This window comes from Fusarium vanettenii, assembly GCF_000151355.1.
Source record: "Fusarium vanettenii 77-13-4 chromosome 6 genomic scaffold NECHAsca_20_chr6_4_0, whole genome shotgun sequence".
NCBI lineage: Eukaryota > Fungi > Ascomycota > Sordariomycetes > Hypocreales > Nectriaceae > Fusarium > Fusarium vanettenii.
In genome coordinates, this window is record NW_003315865.1 from 984590 (window position 1) to 995521 (window position 10932).

Sequence of the window (10932 nt, forward strand, 5' to 3'; positions counted from 1 at the left end):
TTCGGGTGATCAACCGCTCTCGGCAGGGTCATCAATTGACTTTCCATGTCTCATCTATTCTAAGTCCCGTCATTGCTGACCATTCCATTGCGTCTATTGAAACGCCATGCCTCCGCAGGCGTTACAAGAGGAGATCCAACCATGATGGATATCTTGCGTGGTCTGAGAGCTGCTACTCCAGACAGCCAGACGCATCGCAAATGCACTCCCCTGAGTGCCATTCATTTCAGCCTCGAACGGCTTTCACCAGGTCCATCACCCAAAAGCCACATAACGCCAAGAAAAATGCATCCATGATCCTTAATGCCTCGATCCTTTCCCTATGAAGTCCATGTTCTGATGGCCTGCTGAGCCTTTCCAGGCCTGGTTCCTTTCCTTCCTAAACGCCTGAGCCATGCATCCATAATTTCGGTTAAATACAGCAAAAAAATCTAGCGATGAAAAGCAAAACAGAAAGAGGATTGAGAGAGTTTGATTAGACCCCATTCCCCTACATCAAAGCCTGTCAATCCTTAGAAAGAAGTTTGGAGCCGAGTAGCTCCAGTTGACTCAAAGCCAGTTAAGGGTAATCCCGCCATCCCTAAGACAGATAGTGCCCTTGAGGAAGGCCATGATGCGGAAGCGACTGGTGCTGGGGCTGACCGCGGTTGTAGACGAGGAACTCGGGCACAATACCAGTCCGGAGGTCGTTGCGTCGTCCCAGAGGTTGATAGTGCATCTGGTTCGGAGGAACTGGCACCGAGAGGTGATACTGCTCCAGTGAGGCCGAGGGAGGCGGGTACAGGAGTGTGTTTACGTGACGAACAGGCTTGTACGGACTAGGTCGCTGCTGCAGGTAGACACTCGGCGAGTTCGAGATAGGTGTATGTGCGATTGGGGTGTGAACAGCCGAAGCCTGGCTGTACTGGTCGGGCACTGGTGAAGAGTTGAATGGGACAAGGCGTCCAGGGCTGGTGTGTCTCGCAGGAGTGCCATAGTTGGCCGGAGCGTGAGAAGGAAAGCCACCTTGGGACAAGGTAACAGCCGTAGTAGTAGGCAGAGGGGGCTGCTGAACCATAGCCGCGGGTGCCGGCGGATAGACTGTCGACATGGCGCGCACACCGGTCTGCAGTGGAGGGAGAGAGACGTGAACCGAAGGAGTGGCTGCGACCTGCTGTGCCGCCTGAGGATATCCATTGAGGCCCATGTTGCCACCAGTGAAGGGTGCCGACGTAGGCTGAGGCTGCTCGGTGATCACAGTAAGATGAGGAGCAGGCAGCCTGGACGGCTCCATGATGCCGTTGGATCTCGGGTTGACAGGAGCCATGACGGGTGCCTGGACTCGCTGAGGGGCAGCAGCTCGCTTCGCGGGGTGGTCCATAACCTCGCCCTCGGGGCTGCGCTTTCGTGACACGGGAAACTGAAGGTTAGGCTTCGTAGCGAGCGGGGAGACGGCATTCGAATGGTAGGCGTTCCAATTTGCCGAGTGGCTCGAGCTGGGTGAAAAGTTGCTCGTCGTGACAGTCGGCGTGACAGGCAGGTTCACGGCGGGCTGCATCGCCGTCGGTGAGGGGATGGGCGAGTGATAGGCCTTGTTGGTTGGCGAAGGGATGAGAATTGGTGACGCTGGCAGTCGCGTAGCTCGCTCGTAGTACTCGTGGAAGCAGGCCAGCTTGTCCAACCACTCTTTCCATTGGTCCTCGGTTGCCACCAAGTTGTATCGCATGTTGCTCAGGAACTCGACCTCCATAACATGGATTTCCTGCACTGCGAAGCATGAGACCTCAGCCCAGGTCTTGTTCGTGTATGTGTTATCGTCCAAGACTATACCTGGTCAGTTTCCAAAAATTCACACCCAAAGTCTTATTGCGCTTACACTTGTTCCCGAGCATGAGGGCAACTGTGAGCAGTCGATATTCGCTTCCTGCCCGCCCCTTGATTTGGGGCGTCGACATCTTGAGCCGGTAAATAAACAGCAGAGCGAGCAGGATGACATTTTGCGTCACTTGGGTCGTTGAAAGAACGTTGTAGACCCATTTGCGGAATTGATCGTAGGGCTTGGCGAGTGAAGGGAGCCGGGAGATGATGGCATTGGGACCCCTCGCGCGAACAGTCTCGGCCTGCTTGAGCTCCTCAATTGACTCGAACCAGAACAAACATGTCATCTAACGCATGTTAGCCCACGCACGTGAATCGAAGACAGGAAGAAACCAACCTGAGCAGCGAAATCTGAGAGATTGCCGCCTGCGGGGCTAATGCACTTGGGAATCTGCAGGCTGTGAGAGACCAGCGATTCAGATTCATCCTTGCCCCGTGTCATGGTCGATGTAGAAGATGGTGACGAGGGTCGGAGTGTTTGTCGAGAAGAGCAAATCGACTGTGTTGCGGACGAGACGGAGCCGTTTCGAGACTGAGAGGCGTGAGGGACGGGATGCAGTTCGTGCTGCGGATGAGTTGCCTGCTGCTGTTGGTAGGAGTAGTGGCCATGATGGGCCTGGGGTTGCTGCTGTTGTGGTTGCTGAGGTTGGGCGGAGGGATAGCGGTAGTATTGAGAGCCCCTCGTTTCGTTTATGGCGGCGGTTGCTCGGGCAGCTTGAGGTACTGCAGCAGGATAGTTGTGAATAGCATGGCTATCGTAAGAAGCCAGCTGAGGTTGGAAAACAGTGCTCATCTCGTCTGATGGGGGAGTCCTCAATCCGCTCCCGAGCAGCTTGACGTCGTTGGTCAAAGGAGGCAGCTTGATGCTCGTAGGAGGGAAGCCTGCTTTCCGACCGACGTAGCTGTGGATGGGAGAGAGAGGAAAATTGGACGAGTTAATCGAGATGCCAACCGACATGGAGAATTGAATGTCCCGGCGAGGAGGTGCAGCACAAGCAGAAGATCACAATCGCCAAGCGCTAGCCTGCGAGATGGAGTGAAGCTTCAAAGTTGCCTTCTCAACTACACAATCCCAGTGCGGGCAAAGCTGGAAAGGTGACCGTTGCGGCGCAAGATAGCTATTGTGCAAGGCGACAATCGAATGGGCCCCGCTGAGCTTGAATACGTACGTGCGGCGGTATCTCGAATCGAAGGGAACAGGAGGTGGTTGCGTTTGTCAATAGCCAGATGCCGCGTTTGCTTAATAGGCCTGCAAGGAAACCAGGGCCATTATCGATCTAAACAAAACCGCCCAACACGTAGCAGACCAGCTGGAGGCGAAGGAAGTCGGTGCGAGGTCGGTTCTTTAAGGACAAGAGAGCGGCAGTCGTGGTATTTGGAGGAGTGTCGTCGGATGTAGGAGGTGACCGGGACTGGAGTATCAATTGGTGTTGTTTGGAGGGAAGAGGAGATGTTGAACAACGACGGAGGATGTGAATGGGTAGACGAGTTAATTAAGGAAGGGAAGCTAAACGGGAAGGAAAAGGGAAAGGGAAAGGGAAGGGGAGGTAGAAAAGAGAAGCAGTCAACAGAATGAGCTCAGTCAGTCCATGGCTGGTGGTTGCGTGTGTAGTTCAGTTCGTAGTGTCGTCGTTCTCTGTAGGTACTAAACGTAGGTAGTGGAGGTCCGTAGTTTCTCGCAGACGTAGTATGGACCGTACACGCAGCAAGCAGTAGGGGTGTCCCACCGGTAGCCCCATCCACCCACCCATCCATCCATCCATGGATGAGAGGTGTATGTACCTGGTAGCGCCTGTCGATGGTCCTTCTGGAGACTGATGAGATGCCATGCCCTGGATTGGACTCCGTGGGTACTGTAGGTTGGCTCCATGAAGCCATGGGCTGCCGTTCCGTTGGCCGAGTGTCGCTTCCTCTCTCAGGCATCGCACACGCACACCCGCCCGGCCGTGGGCCAGGTTGCGCCGTGTGCCCAGAGGTAAGGTAGGAAGGTACTCTAGGCAGGTACCGCCCGGACATGTATCGCAATACCTGCAGCTTGCCTGGCTGTCCCATACAAAGACCCGGTACCACCAGCAGGTCAACCGGGGCTTTGAGAGGTCGCGGGCGTCTGCTGAACCTGCTTAGACGTGCTAGACCAGGGCCGTCGTGGCGCCCTCCAGCTGACACCGCACCCAGCGACGACCCTGGTTTACGTGCTTTGCCCGCCCGTGCTAGCTGGGTGAGGTGAGGTGAGGTGAGGTGCCTTCCATTCCCTTCCCTTCCTGTACGCCCTGCAAAGAACCTTGACCACACGCCCCCCACCCGCCCGCCGCTCCATACTGAACCCTCACCCTCTCCTCTCCTCCCCTCCACTCCTCCCCAATCTCCATCCAAGCCCGCTAAACAGCGGGGGTCTTTCGGGTGCTGGAACCTACCACTCATCCGCTGCGTTTTCAGCCCCCCCGGCCCATGGAGCATTCGTTCACAAGTCGCCCCTGGGACGCCCTGGGAGTTGCCCTGTATGTACTGTGCCGAAAGAGAGCACGCAGGCAAGACTGGGCCGGTGCAGCTTAGGCACTGTACAGTGGGCGGGGGCCTTGTCAGTCTCCTTGTCCAAGGGATATGGATAGGTACGCTCTTTCCCAGGAGAGGAAAGAGGCGAGGAGGCGGAGGGCGGACTGCTTGCGAATGGCGGCTGAGATGGAAGGGGATGAATGCGCCCCTGGGGCCCCCTACGCAGCAAAACCTTCACCTCGACCCCCTGGACTTTGGAGAATGGTACAGTGTAAGAAGAGGATCGATCATATTGGACTGCTATTATTAAGATTTCACTCAGGAAACATGGCTCCGTGTTGGCACGAAGCTTCTCGTTCAAACCGGCCGGATTGTCCCTTTCGTTATTAGCCGTTACTCGTACAAGCTCAACTCTCAAGGAACTCAACTCAGTTTCTCTGGACAATTCTCGCTTGTTTGACCGACGGGACCATGAGTGGTGTGCTGGGGAGGGTGACCTGCAACATACGTACCTGCCTGCTTACTGTACGCATTCCCACACAAGCGGTACGACCTTGGTTGCTCTCATGAGCCATCAACATGAGCCATGAGCCATGAGCCATGCCGTCGCTTGCTCCACTCTGATTCCTTGCTTGACCTCTTCAGGAACGTGGATGCGTGAGCGCCGGCCGCGCGTGAAAATCACCACCACCTGGCAGCTCAGGGCTCGGGCTCGGGCTCGGGCTCTCTGCACCCAGACCCAAGCGGAGGGCCCGCAGTTCCGCTGCCGTAGGTCGCCGTCGCCGTCGTCCCTGACCCGTTGATGCTGGGCTTGGTTCAGTTTGCTTTGGTTTGCTTTGGCTTTGTCTGGCTGTCTTGGGGCGGCCTGGGCCCTGTCGCTAATAGATTACGGCGGCGACAGTCATCCAGCTCAGCCTGGGGCTAGACAAGATTAGTTACCGTCTCAAGAGCCATGACCAAGAGGCAACTTGTGAGGGTTCCGAGATGCTGTCATGGAGAAGACGGCTGTGTCCCCACAAGCCCATTCTCCATCCATTCCCCTCCAACTGGGATGAACACCCATTCGTTGGGAGACGCGCACATCAATCTGGCTGCCGCTTCTCGACCCAAGAACGGTCAAGTCAATTTCGGCCTCTTCGTCACCAGACAGACGAACGTGCACTGTGTTGGACTTTTCTTTACCTTGCCCGTGATTCATCATCCCCCTTGGTTCAAAGCTGATCCGAGGACTGAGACGAAAAGGATTACGGATAATGACCACGTCTTTGCTTCGGCTGGGATGCTGAGTGAGCCCGAGTCACGAAAAAAAGTTTTGTCGCCAAAATAGACGCCTCTCCTTGATTCCCTGCCAGACGGTCGAGTCCATCCCACAGTGTTGGATTCAGTAGTCTCCCACAGCGGGACTGGGTGCCCCAAGGTAACCCGCCTTATCGTCCATTCAATCAAAGCCACCGCCTGGCCCCATCCGACAACCTGGCGCTGGACGTGGACATCCCTGCGGCTGCATCTTCCCCTCGTACAGCGCCATATTCAGAGTCCAGGCCGTCATCACGCTCCTCCGACAGAGAGGCTAGAGAGATGATGATCCAGAAGGCCGGCCAGGGCAACCCGGGCCCGGCCAGTTGCAAGCGACAGGTCGGCGTCTCGCAGAGCTCCAGCTGTGTCAGCCAGCACAATCCATCCGCGCCAGGTCGTCAAGCCTCAACTTGTAACACTTGCGAATCGACACATGGTCCTTGTCGTCTTGGAGAGCACCCTTACAAGCCCTTGTCACCTGCGTGCAAGCATGTCTGTCTATCTATCTGTCTGTGTCTGTCGTTCTGGTGTGAGCGCCTGGTTTCGCCGAGACCTCTCGGTGTTGTGCCAGTGAAAGCCACCAAGGCAACTTTCCAGGGCTGGCGGGCGCTTCGATGGGGCAGCCCGACGGCCTTGGATGGGCAGAGAGAGGCTTGTTGCCCGTTAGAACACGGCCAGTGTACCCGTCACTGCATTCCGTCGCCCGTGACCCTGCTTGGCGAAGCGAATGAGGGATGCACCGAGACTGTCACCAACAAGACACGGACGACAGCTGGGCTGTTGTTTGAAAGAGCAATATTCGGCGTTTCCAATCTGCGGACTCAGGAAAGACATTTCACGCAGCCAGCCAGCCAGCCAGCTTTGCTCGGGCCCGCATCCTGTTTCCGTAGGTGTGCGTTTCTTTGTGTTTCTGTTTGAGATTTCTCAAATGGCTGCTGATGCCCGTCCTCCTGCCAAACTCTGCCCGAGCGCCCAGGCATGCACGTATCGCCTGTGCCGAAGGGATTTTTGATGTATTTTCGCCCGCATTACGGAGCCCATCTCTGGTCAAAGACGCAATCCCACCCGTCAACGCCATGCCGGCGTTGGATTCAGGACGGAGGACACAGGTAGGGAGGCGTATTCTCGGACATGGGGGCACCGGCTCGGGCTGGTCAAAGGTGAGTTTTCAGGCGTATGTTCAGGCCACTTACTCGCAGTAAGAAACAGAAACTTTCCATGCACTCACTCCCCGCCAATGTCTTGAGGCTACAGTCCACCGCTAGGAAATGACTTGTCTCGTTTTGCTTTCTTTTCCTGGGGTCTTGTTCTTTGACGACTCCAGATCGCATCTCGGGCGGCGAAATCGAATACGTCAAAGAGCCCCATCATGCTTCGTACAGAAGTTGGTTGTCCGTCCCGCTCATCCCGTGCCTGGTGGTCACCTCGTAAACCATGCCGCCGCAGCCTGCTTTTCTCGTATGTGGATTGTTTGGCGCAAGTATGGAGATCAAAGCTCGACGATATGCAACGCGACGAGGTGGATGCATTGATGACCACTCTGATAATCTTTGAACTGGGCGAATCAGTGCAAAACGGCGCACTGGATTTCCGAGCAGTGTCAACCAGACAGCCAACCATATCAAGGCGCCAACGACAGGGAACCTGGAGATTACCCTTGCCTTAGAGATTGCCCTTGACGGCAAGTTGGGGCCAAGAAGCAGCCTAGGCAAGGAAAGTGTCTCTTGTGCTCCCGAAGCTGATGAGCGGAAAGGCCATTTCCTCATCTTGAGCGGAGGATCTGTTCTGCAGGGATGATGGACTTCGATCAGAGCTTCTTTGAAGGGGTGAACGAATGGATCGATCATGGGACGGCGCAGTGGATGTCAGATTTGCAAGTCAGAAGCAACGTGAGTGATAAAACTGTACTGTACCGGACAAGTGCCATCCATGGATCCTTGGTCCAGGCGGAAGCAAACGTATCCATATCCGTACCTACTTTACCCCGTTGCCTCAAGTTTCGAGGGGAGGTGGCACCGTCCAGCCAAGCCCAGACCAACCCAGAGCAAGGAGCCGGGCGGTGATAATTACCGTCGATCCCTTGCCGCGATGGGGAAGGCTGAAGGAAACAGTGAAGCAGTCTAAAGGGGGTAATATGTGCGTTGTAGGTTCCGTAGTCGTGTGAAAACTGCAGGCTCAAGGTTGTCTTTGCTCGATGCTCGGGTTCTTACTGGTCTTGAAGACAACGGCATGTTGGACCCTGGCAAGCTCCCATTGCTTGGAATTGTTCAGGGAAGCAGAAGTTGTGCCAGTCCGTTTCTACCTTCCCTGGAGTAGAATAAGTCCCCGTTGTATCCACTCTTGGTGTATATCATGATTGGCCCAGAAGGAAGCAATTGCTGACCCTGCCAGGCGCGGAGGGGAAAACATCAAGGGACGGGAAGGCACCGGCGCTTTCCCAATTCTGGCGTCGTCTTTCCACTCCGAGCCTCCATTCCATCCATCCTGCCCGAGCTACTGTCTGCCCGTACAGCAACAAGTCCTGTATCCCATCCCGCTGGCTGGCTGCCTTGTCATCCACCACTGGCTTCATCCATCGCCTTTTCTCGTCAAGCAACACTACCCAACACGGCCCACCAGGACTATCGCATGCCCACCACCGGGGATGCATTACAAATGCCCTGGGGACAAGGGATCGGACGCCGTCACATCTTTGCAGCCACGACCGGCTCACGTCTGTTGTGGTATCAGTCTCGTCTATTGGGCTCGTTCACACGCACGCGATCGGTGATGATGGTGAAAACACACAAGCAATTCAGAGTTGTTCGACGTCCACGAAGCCAATCATGGTCGACCGGGAGAGACCCTTCAGCGCCTTAATCAGCCCTTCTCTCGTTCAATCTCGCACCACATGCATGGCTCTATCAACCTTGCGTGGCTCGTGGCAAAAAAAAAAATGCACGCGCACCATCGCATCTACAGTGGGGTGCTCGGGTGCCTTGACTTCAACTCTCAACATTGCTTTGTTGCGGTGCGCTGCGCTGCATTGCTTCGCCTGGACACTGCGCTCTCACTGTGCCTACGTACGCAGCGCGCCAGGCTTGGCCGGGGCTGGGGCTTCTCGTCCAGTGTTTGTGCTGCCCGCTCGTCCGCTCTCCTCTCCGCTACATCCGCCATCATGACCGTTGACCATGGCCCCCGATGACATGCCTTTCTGGTGTTGGAGGGGTGGGGTTGTGGGAAACCCGGTCTTAACTCAACAGCGGCGGGTTGAGGCACATCCACGCATGCCAAAGCCTCCTGCGTACTAACATCAGCGGTACAGGGGAAAGTCCTGCTTTTCTCCTTGCAAACTGCACGGATCTCAAGCCGGATCCATGCGCCCCCTCTGTTGAGTTGCACAAGGTTCTGTCTTAGTGGCGCGGGCGAAAAGTGCATGCCACTTCTTGTTGCCTCACCTGCGACCCCAGCAGCTGGGATAAAAGACCAAAGACTATTGCCAAAAATTTGCACCTGCCAGCTACCGACCAATGGCAGGTGACCGTTACCGTTGACTGACTCTGCAAGTCTCTGGCAGCCTTCTCCCTCTGCTTTGGCGGCCAAAGTACATTTGCGTCTTTTAGCTTCCGGGCATCGTTCAAGAAACACTTGCTAGGCACACATTCACACTCGCACGGTCGCTTGCTGACCGTAAAACACCGGATTAAGACGCCGTCCTATCGGCCGATGTTCACGCTTCAACACCGTCAAAGAGACCGCCTCCTCTCTCACGAGATATTGACGCTCCACGGCTGGGCATTGCCGTCCCAAGTGCGAGCTTGGCGCCTACCGTCAAAGTTTGGTACATATCCCTGCGAGATGGAAATGGACCGATGACCTGTGTGGCACTCTGACCTCTAGAATCCCGCAGCCAAAGATGCCCTCATGTCATGATCCTTGGGGAGCACATGAACCCGTCCATGACTACGGAATTTGCCCCGGATATGCATCCACACGACGTCGATGAATTACAACTGTGGATTCACCATGCCTCCAACCTAGTTTACACCCCCGAATATAATCGCTGTTCCAGGTCATACACAGGCCCCTTCCCATCGGTTGGCGACCCACCAATCCATGCCCCAGCCCTGGCGGATGTGGTCTCGAGCATCCATTCAAGATGCCTTCAATTCGCAATACGCAACCGCCTCGTGTTTCTCCACGCTTGTTTGACCAAGCTCTCACGATACGTATCGATTCGTGGCTCAGGGGCGCCATACCGGGAGGCTCAGAGTTCTTTTGCCGAGTCTGTTGGATTTTCGTTGTCGCTTCGGCATGAGGCACCTCGAAACAGGGACCTCAATGCTGGATCCAGCCAGGACAATTTGATGTTAGAGATCCAACTCAGCGCCGCTTCCAATTGGCTGCCCTCCCCCTCCCTGACTTTGACGGTTCCAGCAGCCCCCAGTCGTACTTATTATTCTCGCCCGCCACCACGACCAACATGCCGTGGTCTTGTCCTGTATGACCAAGGCCAGCGGGTCTCCTAGGAGGATCATTGGACACTTGCGATGTGGTTCGGCTGTCTTCTTTCAAGCCTGAACATGTGCCTTTTGTTCAGCTACTGTTCCTTTCATCGGCGATGGTCAGACGCGTCTCTGGAATGACGAAACATACTGACACTTGGCATCGCTTGACCTGCGTGTGTTATGGTACATGCGACGACTGGCAAGTTGAAGCCACCCCGATGCGGATAGCGATTGTCTTGGGCACAAGACGCCCTCAAGTTAATAGGCTGCACGAGCCCAGAACTAGCACCCGGTGCCGGTCCGGAGCTTTGCCCTAGACTAACACCGTGACACCGGGACTCTCGGTCCGCAACACCATTATTCTTTCTGGTTGCCGAAGGCAGCATGTATCCATCCAGCTTGTTGATGGAACGAGAGACGATACGATACCCCCGTCCACGAGTCAGGGAGGCGTCTATTTGCAGCGATAGGGCCGCGGCCACAGTTGCTCCTGATTTGACGGGCGAGAAGCAAGCCAACAGCAGCATGTTCCGCAACAACAGTTTTGGGTTCAGCATGCCATGGCCGGCTGCCAGGCAAAGAGAGACAGGTGTGATCCACTAAAGTTTTGCCATTCTAAGCAAGCCACCGCTCATGGCTTGGGGCTCTCGTCTCATCAATGACCGCTCCAAGCCCCTCGGCTCGAGGTAAGATGCGCGAATATGTTTATCGACGGGATGGGCGAGGAATTTGTGATGCAAGGATGCCCAGGCCGGGTTGGAAATCCCACGCTTGCGGCCCCCATCACCAAGGCTGCTGG

At 55.7% G+C, this 10932-nt stretch overlaps 1 protein-coding gene across 1 annotated transcript; it reads right to left on the reverse strand.

Annotated features, from left to right (window-relative positions):
* Positions 1–2689, reverse strand: NECHADRAFT_61982 (uncharacterized protein). The gene is made up of 3 exons (XM_003045146.1): positions 2195–2689; positions 1856–2144; positions 1–1803 (listed from the first exon to the last, which is right to left on the reverse strand). Exons 1-3 carry the CDS (start codon positions 2648–2650, stop codon positions 581–583), a joined length of 1968 nt encoding a protein of 655 aa, XP_003045192.1. The 5' UTR covers positions 2651–2689; the 3' UTR covers positions 1–580.
* Positions 2690–10932: the final 8243 nt, after the last annotated feature.